The sequence below is a fragment of the Pocillopora damicornis genome, chromosome 9 (genome assembly GCF_964200805.1).
Source record: "Pocillopora damicornis chromosome 9, jaPocDami1.2, whole genome shotgun sequence".
Lineage (NCBI taxonomy): Eukaryota > Metazoa > Cnidaria > Anthozoa > Scleractinia > Pocilloporidae > Pocillopora > Pocillopora damicornis.
Window position 1 is genome coordinate 10,887,476 of NC_142678.1, and position 15,549 is coordinate 10,903,024.

Consider the following 15,549-nt stretch of genomic DNA (forward strand, 5'->3'; position numbering starts at 1 on the left):
ACCTTCTCTGTTCCAAGGGGCGAAATGTGGGTCGTAGTTTCCCAGTTGTAAGAGATAGTCTTATGTTTATTTTCCCCTTTTTCTGAAATTGTTAGGCCAAGTCTCACAGAATCCCAAGATGTTAAAGATTTGTCCAATCTCTGACAATGATGAGGAGGTAAAAACCCTTGACTAAAGCAGACCGACTACCTCATCGACTATTCAGCTTATCAGACAGCTTGACACCCACCCACCCCCTCCTTACACTTTTGTCGTTAGAATCATCAGGTAAAGAAATTATCTAGTCTAAAACCATCGACTGACGAGGCCACTGGTCCTGAGTTTCATGTCTTTAATGGTTGGTGATACTGTCATGTATAGACCATAACTGATTAAGCGATGTTCAAGAATGGTTTTCCTATTGCTACAAATAAGTATAGACTAACATTCCTCCATATCTCAGGAAAGACCAAGGAGGTTGTTGTCAGTAACTCGAAAAACAATTTCATAGAGTCCCAAGGCCCGTTAGTCAGAAGAAGTGAGGCTTAAAAATTATTTAGTGGACTTCTTTCAGTGTACTTCACTTCAAGTCACATAAAAAGGTGGTGCTTTGGACCATTTCCTGTGAAAAGCATTTGGCGCTGTGAACCATAACATCTCTCCAGTAAACCTAAAGGTTGGAGATGAACTTTATTCGCATGTCTCAAGATGGAGTCACTTTGGATTTTGATCGCGACGTTTCGACTGCAATACTGCCAACATCTCAACAACATCAATAGGGGTAGTGGAATCGAAATTCCCGAAGCTTCGATACCCACGATCAAACAACACAACAGTCAATCAATGAGGACCTATGACCTATCATCTAACGATCGGAATAATAATGAACATCGAAATGCACCAATAGCAGCGAACCAACGTGCTAAAAATAGCGACACGTAAACAATCGATCTCATCACTCGATGAAGACCAGAAGTATCGCAGTCGAAACGTCGCGATCAACATCAAAATTGACTTCATCGTGAGACAAACGAATAAAGTTCATCCATTGTACACCACGATGAACGATAAACACATACTTTATTACAACCTAAAGGTTGTTGCTACATCAGGTAACCTAGCGACCAATCAGTGAGCTTGCTGACGATATTCACCGGCAAACAGTTAGGTCTGGTCAATTACAAGGAAACAGATTCGAGCCCATAACCTTTTTTTTCTTTTTTTTTGAAGGACCAGTTTTAAGCCTAAACTACGTTTAATTTTTGTAAATGATCTTCCTGAGTCGCTTACCTGGGGTTATCCGGCTATAATTGCTGATTATCATAGATAAAATCTTCGCTGATGGCGCGAACACTAACAATATCATTTTGAAATCAGAATCTATGTTGGTGAATACTTGGTGCATGAGTGACAGGTTGATAGTCTACGAGCCTGAATCAGAAACTTAAGTGATATCACATCAAAACTTCGTTGACCTTTTCCACCTCCTGTAAACCTGTTACTCTAACTGAAATGAGGTTCACGTTAAACAATAATTAACGATGATTCCATCGCCGCCAGGCAATTTATGTTCATGGAGGTTGAGGTGAAGCGCTTTTTTGGCCATAATAATGCGCTTTGACCTTTGATCTACTCGTTAGATCAGTCTTATTTCTAGGTACCATGTAATGGTTCAGGATGAATAACGTACTGGCCAAGTTGTCAAAAAGTCAAAATGTTACTTATCACTATGCATGCTTTGCTACTGATACTATCATTGGCGATGCTTATTTTCCGCTCGGCGAATTTACCGTTGGTTTGCTTGATTCTAATTTGTAATCACTTAAGTTTGTTGTAAATACGTACACTGATAACCAGTTGCACCCAAATAATCCGTTGCATACTCGGAAATAAAGATCAGTATTTGATAAACTAGGAAAAGACCCTTACACCGACACAAACAGGCTAAGATTAAACTTTTGCTGAAAAGCTACAACCCTTTATCCACTAACATTAGCAGGAATATTCTCCATACTGAAGAATTTTTCAACCCGCCAATAGCTTTTAGGGTTGGCGATCATTTCCTCTAGTCATGATCTTAGTAAATTATTAAGTGGTGTCACTATGAGAAGGACGAAGACGCTGGTCACTCTTAATAAGGATTTAAAGGTTCAGCAATACTTATCAGCATCGAAGAGAGAACTTTTTCTCGTGTTATTTTTTGGATCTTTTGAAAAATTCGGTAACCAGCAAACGAGATCAGAGGCTTTTCTGTTCACGTTCGTATTGGTGAAAGTGGTTCAAAATCTGCATGTTAATTATTGGTACTGAGAAAAGTAAAGTCAGTTAGAGAGACACAAAAGGAAGACAGAAATCGTTGGCGAATTAACTCACAATTTCGAGTGTTGATATAGTTGTAGATCTTTCTCATGTGGCGGGGAGTTACAAAGATTAAAAATTGATGGCATGATAGATTTCAATGTTTTACGCAAATTTCACCTGGTGCGAGAGGGGAAGAGAAGGGGGCGCAAGTTAGTCTGTTTTAAAACACTCCTCGTGAACTGGCCATCTTTCGACACAGTTTTACCACATTTCCACGTTGAGTGTTTCAGAGTAAACGAGTTGATTCTTATTTCAGCGTGAGCTGGTTTGTCGCATAAAGAATTTTAAAGGTTGATGAGTATCTGCACTTCATTAAGTAATAAACGCAACACTCCAATTAAACTTTGGCAATGTTCTTTAATCAAGCATTCTGCTCTGCTCATTTGAAAGAGATTTGGCATTGTGTAGTATATATATACCACGATCTAAAGCTTCATGACATATAGTGAATCAGATAATTTACTAAATAGTATTCCTTTGGATAATAAATAACTCGTACGCTTTTTCAACATTATCATGACCGCTTGGTCGGCAAAAAAAAATTACGTTTCTTTAGTATTTTCTCTCAAAAACTGAACGGAAGTTCTCAACAAATTACGATAAGCTTAAATATTCTATAATACAAGTCTTCCGAAAATATCAACTTCGTGTAAAAATATTTCGTACAAAATTAACGACACAAGTAGTATACAAAGCGTAACTTTGCAATAGAGCCTAGTGTAAGTGAGTCATTGAGGGCCATCCACATTGGACATGCAATCACGACTCCCCCCCCTCCCCTCAAGTTAATTTTGACGTCCTATAATACAACAGTACAGTCGCAATATGGCTACTAGATGCTTTGCTTTGAAATATTTCTTTTTCTAGTTTTTTTCATTTCGAGGCTAACAATACTGTACAAAATAAGTTCGACTTGAAATAATAAATAATTCACTTAAATCTACAGAAAGAAACCTTCATCAATCTTGGACCTAAATACACAATTATGAAACAGGAAAAAACAAACGTTTTGAATTTATGCAGAATTCTGGTCGAAGAATTTGACTAATAATAAGAACTAAAGTTAATCAAAGAGTCTCGATTCCACGTACAAACTTTGCAAGAGCACAATTCGAATATGTCTATATCTATACATATATATAGTTTTTTTCTGCAATGAAAGGGTAACAAGGAATTGGGTAATCGAATCAAAAAATAAAACCGCATAAGGGAATTGCACAGAAGCATAGGAACACCACACAAAGGTCACCTTGAAATAAAGCGCGAATAGATTCTAGCTCACTGACACTGAATCAAGGTACTCAATGAAACTTTATATAGTTAATCTAAGGTGACTACTTCTATTCTCCGCCGGCCATATTCTGAAAACGGATCTCTACCAAAAAAGTTCATCAGGTTTCTTTCTTCGTAGTCGCTTACATAAACACAATCGTCCTTCATGACGTCTTGCTGAATTGAGTCTCGCAGCTGACGAGATTTTCGCACAAGATTCTGAAGTTGAAGTGTAGCCATTTCGGACAATTTCATTCGGATTTTGTTGAAGTCTGAACGGTAACCAGTCTCCAAAAACCTGAGAGAAGCAAACGTATAAGCCATTAGGAACAAGAACGAAAATTGCACAAAGAGGATAAGCTAAAAAGGCCAAGTTGTAACAGTGCCAGGCGGTAAGAAGCACAAGGTAACCCAGCCTAGCGGTGTGGGGCGGCAGTCTGAGAGGGAAACCACAAGTAAAGTGGCATTGTAGGCACAGATCTACTGAAAAGGGTAGAACTTATTTGCTTAGTTAGCGCCAATCAATGATTGTGAACCGGCATAGGTGAACTAGTCACCTGTGTCAGCTGTGCCACAGATCACCCATCAATACTTTTGAAGTTTTGGTACTTGTGACCAATATCCCACGCATTCCGAATGTTTTCATAAAGAACGAATCAGCCGTGGTACAAATTCCTAAAACGGCCTAAGTAACCAAAAGAATGCGCATGTTATCAGCGGAAGGTTTGGGGTTAACGACCGGACTCCAGAGCATTTTCGTATCGTTCACTCAAGATTCGCACGATCAAGAATTCTTAATTGATCGCCCATTCCAAAAACTAGAACAACTGTTAAGAATTTGTTACCTCTGAACCAGCCCAGACACGCAATCGGACGAGAAGTGTGAAGACGATAGGTCTGATGATAAACACGCCGGCCTCAAAGGTCTCATGACAAAATCTCCGAGAAGAGTGTGTAACCAGCTGTTGTCCTTAAACCACGCTACAACGATCTCTTTTCTTTCAAAGTACATCTTGAGACGGTTGAAATCCTCCATATTTCCTTTCTCCAGAAATTCCCTTAGGGAAAAGAATAGGTGTGAACATTTTGTAAACATCGAAATGTTTGAAAGGAAATAATTAAGGCGGAGTTGAAAAATTTGAAAAAAAAGCAAGTCTGATAAGCATTGCACCAAATTTACAAGGGATTGTTAAAACTTCTCTTGCTCTCTAACAATAAACGAAGCAAAATATTTTAATTGAGTTAAATAAGAGACACACTAGTCTGATTTCTGTAATAAAGAAGACAACAGGTAATTTTCCATCCGCCACCAATCTTTCCTATTTGTTATAGGAAAATAAAAAACTATAGCAGATGATACACAGACACTTCAAATACAAGTAACACGTTTTAATTCGCAAGAATTTGAAACACGATGGTGAGCACTACGAGGACGTGATCAGGAAAACACTTCAAATCCCGCTCTTAGTAATATCGAACTATCTAGATAAGAGCTTAATGCATTTTTTAACCTTTTGATATTAAAGAATCGGAATTGAAAAAAGACGTTCTACTTGAATGGCAAAATTAAATAACGATTATGCGGGTGAGTATATTTAATCTGCGGGGAATGCGGCGCTTGTTCACCACACCATTCAGGTCAATAAATCCTTTCACATTCACATTTGACGCCGGGAGCGAACCTTGGGTATTAATTCCATAATTTGAATGCAAGGTATGAACGTCCGCTTGCGATGTTGGTCTTGTGGCTTTGTCATGCAGGTCTAATATCACTAATTATCGCTCGATTGTGGTCAGAAGTTAAAATATCAGGGATCATCAAAATACTCAAGTGATAGGCACTCGAGACGACGTTCGGTTGGGTTTGGTGATACTTGTTGTTTAGCACACGACTGAAAGCAAATACGTTCAAGTGACGAACTTATGAACTGCTCGTGCAATATGTGTGTTTGTTGAAACCAAAGAACTTCCGCAAAGACCACTGCTTGTATAACGTAACGATACTCTGTCATTGAACGGAATTAGTAACATAAAAAGCTACAATTAACATGTTGACATGGTTGCTTCTAAAAAACGACAACAAGTACTCCAGTAACATTTTCATCAAGCTATGCGGTCTCTTCACGTGTGAAGAGGTAAACAGCTGGGCTCTGTTGTCCAACTCTACCTAATGAACTGACCCACCGCCACGAAACAAAGAGCAGCGCTATAAGCGAAAAGCTATTGAGATGAAGTACTTACGTGCCTTGTGAATAAACATAAAAGAACACCTTCACTATATTTCAAGTGGCTCATTAATTAAAACAAAAACGACACAATCTCAATACTCTCCTCATCAGAACTATTTTAGAAACACCAACAATGTTTGTAGTGTTAATTACAGATTGCGGTAAAAATCACCAAAGGCATGCAGCCCCTAGTGAACGGACGAAGCTTTCATCGGCCGCCTCGAGGTTTTGCAATATAAGTGGACAGACAAACTACGCGAATGTATTTGGTGTCTGGATCATAATTGTTCAATTCATAATCCATGAGGGATGTCGTTACCGGGCAGAATGAACTACCTAATCTCTTTAAAAAAATCTCAAGATTTCTCTCCAGCTGTACCAACAATACCATCAAATTATTTTTGATAATGGCAAATAACTAACGATTACTTGAAGTAAGCTGTGAGCACGGCATCCTTCAACGACCAATACCGCTCTTAGCCGAGGGCAATGTTTTGATGTATTTCACAAAACTAAAACAATTACACAGTAAAAGAAGCTCAAAGAGGAAAATAGACTCACTAAAAACAAGTGAACTCATGTCATATGAAATTTCCACAACGATCCTATCCATGTTCTTTTGACCACAAAGAATTAAAGAGACTACAATATTGGTATGAAACAGGCCAGACAAATATTTTCAATTTGTAACCGATGGGAGGTGTTTGGAATTGCAAAGATTATGACTGTTACTTATGAACATAATATCATTATTGATTAAGGTCGCTGTAGGACCTAGAGCTGTTATCTGGGTAACAAAGGGGACTTTCTACTACTGTCTATCAGTGAAAGTGATGTACATGGACAGCCAGCTGTATTCATATACTAGTGGTCTGATTTTCACAAAACATCAAATATGCTTCATAGTGTTTGCAATAGATCTCTAAAATGTCAAATGAGAGCACTTCACTTGTTTTTGGTAGTCCCTACTTTATTTGATCCATTGCTTAAGAAGCTACAGAAATCCATGAAAAACCAACTAATAAGAAACTGCTGTGGGAGAATTCTATTTCACTGAAGCATAACAGCAGTAGAAAATGACCACAACATAGCAGAACTTCTCATCAAAGCAAAGAAACATTTAATGAAATTCCTTAATTGGGCTAACCTCTATAGTCCAATTTAAATTGGTAAAAAATAATAGTGCTACTTAAATAACAATGCAAGAAAAGGACCTGCCACAAAACTTTGCCGTTTGTGCCAACTGACTTTGCTTGTGGTAAACAAATACCCAAGAAAGCCACACTGACTTAAATTAAGAAACTATGCCATTAGGAGTAATTTGTTTTAGCAAACAGCCAACACCGTCTATTTACAGTGGCCAATTTCCATTTTCTACTCATTTGATAAAACCAGATTATCTTATGGTACCCCCCTTGATGCAGTACCACAGTTTTTATAGAAACATACCCCCCCTTACTACAAGTTATGTTTTGTGTGTTAGTTTGCACCTTACCTGTAACACTTGTGGCGCCTCACCACAGAGGAGGGTCTGTGTTCCTTCCTGTAACCTGTGTCATTCTGGTTTTGCCACATCCATACTTCATGAAGTCTCTCCACATATGGCTTGGCTTTACTCATAAAATCATTCACAGTCAACTCTATTTCTTCTGCATGTTTTGCAAGCTGTGAAATATAGGTGAATTCAGTAAACATCCTCTTTTGTATGCACCAACTTTGCTAATGCACATACATGCATGCACAGATTGAAAAATGCAAGTTTAAAACCTCGAAGAAAATTAATTGACCAGAACTTGTCTAAATTGTGAATTATAATATCTCAGTTTAGCACAAATGTTGCTTGGTTTGGACAATGAGAGAATATGGATAGAACTTGTTTTTATTGATAATTGCATTTATCAGAGAGACCACTTCCCCGAGGAATACATTATGGCACTTTTTTCCTTTCACATCCAGAACAAAACAAAATCTCCACCTAAAGTAAAAATCGTTCAAATGAGCAATCTGATCTGTAAAATACTGACACAAGATTTGTATGTTCAAAACATCAGTTACCTCACTGTTGACGTACTCCAGACAAGCTCTGTAATCTTCAGCCACCAATTCCCCTTGGCGTGGCACGCTTAGCTTGATGCTTTTGGTATCCAGCCAGTTCTTGAAGTAGCCACAGAATCCAGCATATGCCTCTACAGTCTGAAAACCACCTTTGAGGTGTCCATCTATATACATTGCTGTGATCTGAAGTACACAAAAAAAGACAGATGCAGCATAAGCAATACCAGCAAGTGCCACCATTCAAGGCACAAGAAACAATATCCAGTTTTTTCAGGGCAAGTAGATACACCGTCTGAGCAAGTGACTCTTTTTGCTCACTCACCCTTTGGTATTGAGTTTGTTTGTCCAACAATCAAATACATGTAGAAATAAATCAATAAAATGAAAGAAAATATAACAAGTACATTTGTATTGTTGCTGAATTTATAATAATAGTGCAGGCAAAAGTAAAAGTTCAAATCTAAGATTTGTATACACCACCAATTGTAAAAAAATTGAAGGCTATGATTCCCTAATGTAACAAAAGAGGACTCCACTACCACAAAAAGTGAAGATTTCAATTATTATGCCTATGCCAACTTTTCCAACAGCACTGATTTTCTCTGTATCACCCCTTCTAATGGTAATACCTGATGTAACATGTAGCTGTGAGTTACCCTTGGCATGTGCTCTGTTAAGGCTTTAAGTGCCTTTCTATTTCCAGCATCCCTGTCCTCTAAAAATTGATACCATTTCTGTTGTCGTGAAGAATGCAAAGAAAGTTGAAAGTGTTCCTCAAGGGCTTGCCGATTTCTCAGACATCGCTTAAGAACATAAGTCTGCATTTGTCTGATTCCATTATGTTTATGAACAAAAAGTTTGTATAAGCTAGTCCATTCATAGTAATTAGAAGGAAAATCTTCTTGCATTGCTCTTTCTGCAAAAGAAAATAACAGAAATATACTAAAATTAACAAATGAACATGCTAATATCAAAACTGATTTGGTTAACGGCTATCACTGAGCAAAAACACTCTATAAAAACAAATTATAGCATGTGCTTGTCTGCAAAAAAACCAGAAAACATGTTTTGCATTGCATGATTAAAGGAGTATTTAAGCTGTGGATACCAGTCAACACATACTTAAACATCCTAGGATGTTATTGAGAATGTCCACTTTTTTAACACAAGCCTAGAAGTCTAGGAAGTAAGCAAAATTTACCTCTGTCTGTGTCATGGTAATTTGATTCAAGTTCCTCATCTGTTAATCCCCATATTGACTTGGCCTGGCTTGCAGTTAAATGGCTCACGCTTTGTGAAGGAGGAACAGGATTCAACAGATACCAAACAATAACAGATGTTTTAAGTTGACTTACTGGTCTGAAAAAATTATGATCATTTTTAAGTACTTCAGCTTTGTAGAACATTTCGTAGAGGTAAATGAAAGTGTACTCTGGCCATCTTGTTCTGAGACCAAAATCCACCTGTAAAAGAAAATACCAAATTTTGAATGACATGAATGTTTGAGACAAATAAATTCTACTTTGGTACTTATGACATATTTATGTCTTCCAAGTGCATGTAATAAGAACAACCTACCAATAGAAGATTCTTAGGTGTGACAAAACCACCACTTGACAGATGTGATTTACTTTATAGAAGATAAAGGGGTTATTTAAACTTTATCAAAATTAAATATATTTAAGGGTTCTTCCATGGTTCTAGACAAAATCTACCTTAAATGGTTGACCACATCCTCCAGGCACAATTAACAAATAATTGAAAAGATTGCAATGAAGGCTCCACCAATATGAGTTGTCTACCATTGAAGTTAGCGCAAAATTTATTCCTTAAATATAAACAACATTTGCCCAAACATGAACAAATCAACTAGACTGACTGCACTTCAACTAACATAAGATAAGAAAATTGCACAGTTGCCAATGTACCATTAGAATTCCAAAGAGCAACAACAGCAAAACAGCTCGATTGAAACAATCCATGCCTATTGTGATATACAGAGATTTACACCCTTAAGCATATGTAATACCACATCTAAGCTCAGTTCCCTGGTAAAAAACAATATCTTTCAAGTTTTACAAGTTTCATTTGTTTCATAAATTTGACTCTCAATTATTTTGATTGACAGTGCAAGGAGAAGTCTGCAATATCAAAGAAGAGCAGATCTTTTATGAGAAAAGCAACTGTAGTTTATTTAGAACAAAGAACATGAAAACCCAAAACTATTTGAAATATCAGTGTAGTTATGCCCCAGATCCTCATACTGCTGGTAAGTTTCTTTAATTCATAATTCATATTTTTCCTTATAAATTCAACAACTCTCTTTGCACTATAATGCAAATTTGACTTTTGATAATATTTCAAATTCTCCTTTCACAAAATCCTAAACATCCATGAAGAGTTCTTTACTTGCCATGTTTATGTTTCCATAATAAATATGAGAGTATGAAATTTTTTATAATTCAACTAGTATTATATTTTACTGTGATGAGCAGTGAGGTAAACTACTTTCATTGTAGCAAAATTTTGTTGTGATACTCAGTTCAAAGTTAACTTTGCTTTCCCAAGATTATTCTTACAAAAATTGGCAAGTTTCATCATGAGAAGTTTTATTATTAAAGTTCTTTGTATTTGTGATTTTTAAATAAATTTTTAAACCTGGAAATTCTATATCTTGAACAGCCGCAGAAAATTTAGCGCAGAGAGCTTTCCGTGCGAAAGTGGAGGTTGGGAAAAACCCTTAAAGGTAGAAAACGGTTCCACGAGGACCCTTTCTTTTCATTGCTCTTAAAAGACAGCTTACGAAGAGAGATTGCATTTAAGATAAACATGAAAATTGCCTCCTTCCTTTTGAGGACAAAAAAATTATGTGTAATTAACAACAAGCAGGGAATTTGAAGAGAGAAAACATAGGTTCTATTTCGATGGCTAAACACGGTGCAGCTGCTATAGACCTGGCCAAAGAAACACAAAACAATTGATTCCGGTCGCGATAATATCGCGAAAATTTCCTTTCAAAAAGCCTCAATTTATTTATTCATGTCTTCTGTTGAAAAAAAGCTGTGCATATTTCAGCACTTGGATAAGCTCTTGTACCAAACAAAATCAACACCGTGTTTACGGAGGATGGTGAAAATCACCAAGCCCATGTCTCGGTAGCGAAGGCATATAGAGTTGAAAGGGGAAATGGGGGCACATTGTCACGTCCGTAAAATATGCCAAACGCGCCATAAACTATCACAAGAACAAAACTCTTCTCTCGCAGAATTCAACACAAGTCGTCTATTGAACACCAACCACTTGTATTCACTGAAATCGATCTCTTCATTACCATTTCAATAACCCACCATCATTACATGAAACGAGGCACGCCGACGAATAGAAACGCGAAACACCCTCTTTCCTCCCAACCCGGATACAGCAGGCGGTGAATAGGCTCGGCTGTTTTAGCCGTTCCATGAGTCTTCCTCGCGCCCTAATCAACAGTTTCTATCGTACTTTCATCCCTTAGTCTTAAAAGAAAAATATCCAAAAGAAATAAAGCTCGAATTTCTTGGCAGCTTTCATATCTTGAATAATATATTAGATCTTCGTGAAGGCACTTGCCCTCTTCGTTACTCGAATGTTTATAACGCACGAATTCTACGAAACCATCATTAACCTAGCGACAGATTGACAAAAACAGGATTATTCTGTATATAGCAATAACTACGACGATAAGTTCAAAACACTCCGAGAGAAGAAAGAGCAAATTTCTGTCAGATACTCTGCCCGAACGGGTAAAACTACCGCATGGTATATGGATCGGAAATGGAAATGTAAAACATTTCGCTGCCTCCTCCGAGGCGGACAAAACAAAGGAGAGTAAGGAGAGCAAACCCAGCACCCTTATTTCATTCTTTCCCGCTGTATTTTACGCCGAAACTCTGTCAAAGAGTCCTAAAAATTTAGCGGGCTAACAAACATCATTAGTAAGATAACCGGGCGAAGAGAGCAACTCGTGGAACGAGAATTTCTAAAACTTCAGGAGTTAGGGGTGGCGATCGGAAGAGTAAAGGAAATAAGCAGAACTACAGAGAAAATCGTAACCAAACGATGTAAGTATTAAAACAATGACTCGCTTCTTCGAAACTAACAAAGAAACTCAAAATACCACTAACTTACCCTACATCGATGACGCCATATGAGATCTGAGAGGCAGAGTCGATGAAAAAGTCGGCAAGTTTTGCCCAACATTACAAGACTCCTAAAGTCCAAATACTCCAAAATAAGCACAAGAACTTCTTCGCTTAAATGAGTCAACAACGATGGCGGTAAAATAATCCTAGACTCCATTTCCTCGGGTTGAAAAATCCTTGTGTTGGTTGATAATTTATGTTGAGGCGGTACGCAGTATGTAAGCCTCCCTGAGCTGGCGTTTCGGCAACTATAGGCGAATTTTTTCGCCTTTGGTGGACAAAGATTTGAGTCCAACATGCTTGATGGCATTCTATTCTCAACGGACCACACTTACGAAGGGACCCAAATGACTGCGGCCGACATAAAAGCTCTAGATAAATAGAAAAACATAAAGGATACCTCCCTGCTAATGACACAATATCTCTAAGACTAAGAAGGAAGCTTTGTTGTTTTTATATATTCTTTTGACACGTGCATTTCCCGTCGAATTACGCATGCTCACATAGGACATGACATCTTCCGAGCCAATCAGCGTGGCCGGCGCGTGTTTAGAATTCTTGGTAGTTGGGCTGGTGTTCGTAATAAAACATAATTATCACAGCTATCTCTTCGAAAGAGAAAATAGAACGCAAAAGCTAGCGGAACAACAGACTACAGCAAGCGGAACAGGGCACTACAGCGTGAAGAACCATTGACCTTTGAGGCGTGCTGATTCGCGTCACAATCTGCTTGTCGAATCGAGAAAGAACTCGACTTGAGAAGATTACTAGCCAGGACCACATATCTGTGACATTCGCCCCGAAACATAATCCCTTTATAATTTATTTAATTTCCTTCGTTTCGAAACAGTCAATCACTGGTCATAGTTCGACGCAAGAATAGCTTACAGAAGGAGATCAATTATTATTTGCTTTTTTTTCTGTCGACTGAAACGGGTAGCTTTGGTGCCTCGGTTACATCGATGCAATGCTGTTACTGGTTGCGACGCAACCAAGTTCATACCCTGAGCCTCACTAACTAGTCATGTGCCTCATGGGCCAAATTTCTGTTTATTTGGTTAGTTACTCAACTGGATGAAAAGCAACATGCATTTAACCTTGCTTTTCTCTTTTCGATATTTTGACGACTAAATGTCCTATAAATCAGAGGAGCAAAAAAGCACAGGGCTAAAGAACAAGGACACGGACTCCTGGCAAAAACTATCGATGACGTCAAACTACATATATCCGACTCCACGCAAATCTTTATTATAGGAAACATCGCAAACTGTCATGAGTGAGTCAGCCCACAAAACAAGAGAACACCACCAAGAAAAGGAAAGCTTGACCATATATTGAGTCAACTACAGAAAGCGAATGTAAATTACAATATCACCACCTTTCGCCTCAAGGCTCTTTTGAATTGAAAAATTCTTCCAATATTCTTGACAAAAGTTCTAACCGCACTTGAAATGTTGCTCATTCAGCTAAAAGCTTGACAATACGCGCGCGCTAAGGCGAGTCGGATCGTGATCAGCGCGAACATTCAGCTTTAGCAAGGAAAAAATTTTCTTAGCAAACAGAAAATTGAATTCGTCTTTCATGATTCGCTCAAAAACACCTGAACCAATCAGGCAGCTGACGGGCCTTCCATTGTGGTTTTAGTCTTTGTTCAGCTAATAAATGAAAAGTGAAATTTTAATTACTTCCCTCGACGTTGTCACTCGTTATATTGGAACAGTGTTCGTGGAAATTTGCCTCGAGTTAGCTGACCGGCCAATGACAGATTGCATCAATTAGCTAAACCGGCCTGTTCGCCACCAAAACCGCCGAAATATACCACTGTCGAAGCACAGCCAATGAACCCCTCACGTGGTTTCCCTTTCCATCACGGTAGCAGCTGCGCCTACAGCCTTTCGCTTGAGCTTTTGTCACGAAAACGGGTACATAGCCGCCATTGAAAAGAGAAACATAGGGGAAATAATTTGCAAAATTAAATATGGTATTCTGTCGTGGGCTTGGCAGGGAACAAAGGCTTGATTATCATTGAAATGGGAGGCTTGGACCTTCAAACACAAACCCTCTTTCAGGGTGGCTAAGCCAAACATGCAAATGACGTTTCCAACTTGTCGCACGGCTGATAAACGAAAATACAAAAATTGCTTACAGCCGATACCTGTTCAAAACAACGCTAACTGCTGTGCAATTTTAGCAGATAAAGTGGCCGAGAATTTGCATCTCCAAAGGTCGTTAGTATTGTAAACACGGCTGTAATTGTGTTATACATCACTCAGCCCGGTAAGAGAAGTACAAGAGCAAACGCGGCACGTTCCATTAATATTTAACGCATTCACGTGACGTCATGCCATTTGATAAATGCGTAATGATGGCAGCTATTGAGATGACTAATGGCCGACCTTAGGGAGTCGACATTGGCAATGCGAGCACCAACTTATTGAGGCTTTCGTTGATACTGGTGTGCGCAGCTGCCAAACGGCTTCGCTAAAAACCTTTGGTATCGGCTGTCAAGCATGAAATTAAAAGGACCTTGTTTGGAGCTTGCTTCCCACTAAAGAAGGAAACCGGACTTCCAATGTTCAAAGTGGATTGTGTACTTCCAAAAAAAAATATATTACAATTGGCTGCTACCAATTTTAAAACTGAAAAGGATAAAAAGCTTAGGAAGGCATATTCGTTAAGTTTCGCAACGTCGTTTTTAATATGAATAACCATATTTTTTTGAACAGAAAGAGAGAACCGCAAAGATAGCTTTTATTCTTACCCAACGCTTCAAGCCGAACAAAGCTTCAGCGTAAAGAAAAGATCTGAAAGGTTCTAAACTTCTGAGCAAATACGGTTCACTGTAAAATAAAACTATTTTATCATGATTACCTTATTATAAACCGGCGAAGTGGTGAAGCCGGCAGCCGTTATGAAAACTCAATTATTTTTTTCTTAGCTTGGTCAACATTTCATTTTTTCGTCAGGTGAAAAGTGAAACAAAAAGATGGCCTGATTGCAGTCTTTGGCTTTTCTAATCACTGAACCAGTGCCATGGAAACCCCAATCACCTGAGAAAGAACGACGAAAATGAAGTGCCTGAGGGGATTGTACAACCCTTCCCCACAAAACAGTCATCATTAGTGGTAAGTTGACACAAATATATTCATTGAAAACGCTCTTCTTTACAGCTTTATCTCAGTCAACAATTGCCGTAGCGTCAGCTACAGGATTCGGCTGCTACCATGTTCCCGCGCGCGACTTCCGTTGACGGATTTAGTCGAGCGGTTAATCTCAAGAGAGTACCGCTAAAACGGAAACCTATTGACCACACCCCAACACAACAATTTCTTTACTATCGTCCTACCTAAATGAAACAGAAAATTTGCGCAAATGTTCAAAGTTGATACTTTTGATTCTTTGGAAACGGAGATTGAAATTCATGGCAACAGCTGACAAAAATTGTTCTTAATCCTCCGAGTTTGACGAACGCACGT

At 38.4% G+C, this 15,549-nt stretch overlaps 1 protein-coding gene and 1 long non-coding RNA gene across 2 annotated transcripts; one reads left to right on the plus strand and one right to left on the minus strand.

Moving 5' to 3' along the window:
- Positions 1 to 2,677: 2,677 nt before the first annotated feature.
- Positions 2,678 to 12,499, minus strand: LOC113668538 (uncharacterized). Its single transcript, XM_027184455.2, has 7 exons — positions 12,060 to 12,499; positions 9,097 to 9,358; positions 8,525 to 8,811; positions 7,896 to 8,078; positions 7,336 to 7,505; positions 4,458 to 4,670; positions 2,678 to 3,910 (listed from the first exon to the last, which is right to left on the minus strand). Exons 1-7 carry the CDS (start codon positions 12,381 to 12,383, stop codon positions 3,661 to 3,663), a joined length of 1,689 nt encoding a protein of 562 aa, XP_027040256.2. The 5' UTR covers positions 12,384 to 12,499; the 3' UTR covers positions 2,678 to 3,660.
- Positions 12,500 to 13,780: 1,281 nt separating this feature from the next.
- LOC149040078 (uncharacterized) lies at positions 13,781 to 15,198 on the plus strand. Its single transcript, XR_016179643.1, has 2 exons — positions 13,781 to 13,995; positions 15,040 to 15,198. It is a non-coding gene; the product is annotated as an uncharacterized LOC149040078 (long non-coding RNA).
- The last annotated feature ends 351 nt before the right edge of the window (positions 15,199 to 15,549 follow it).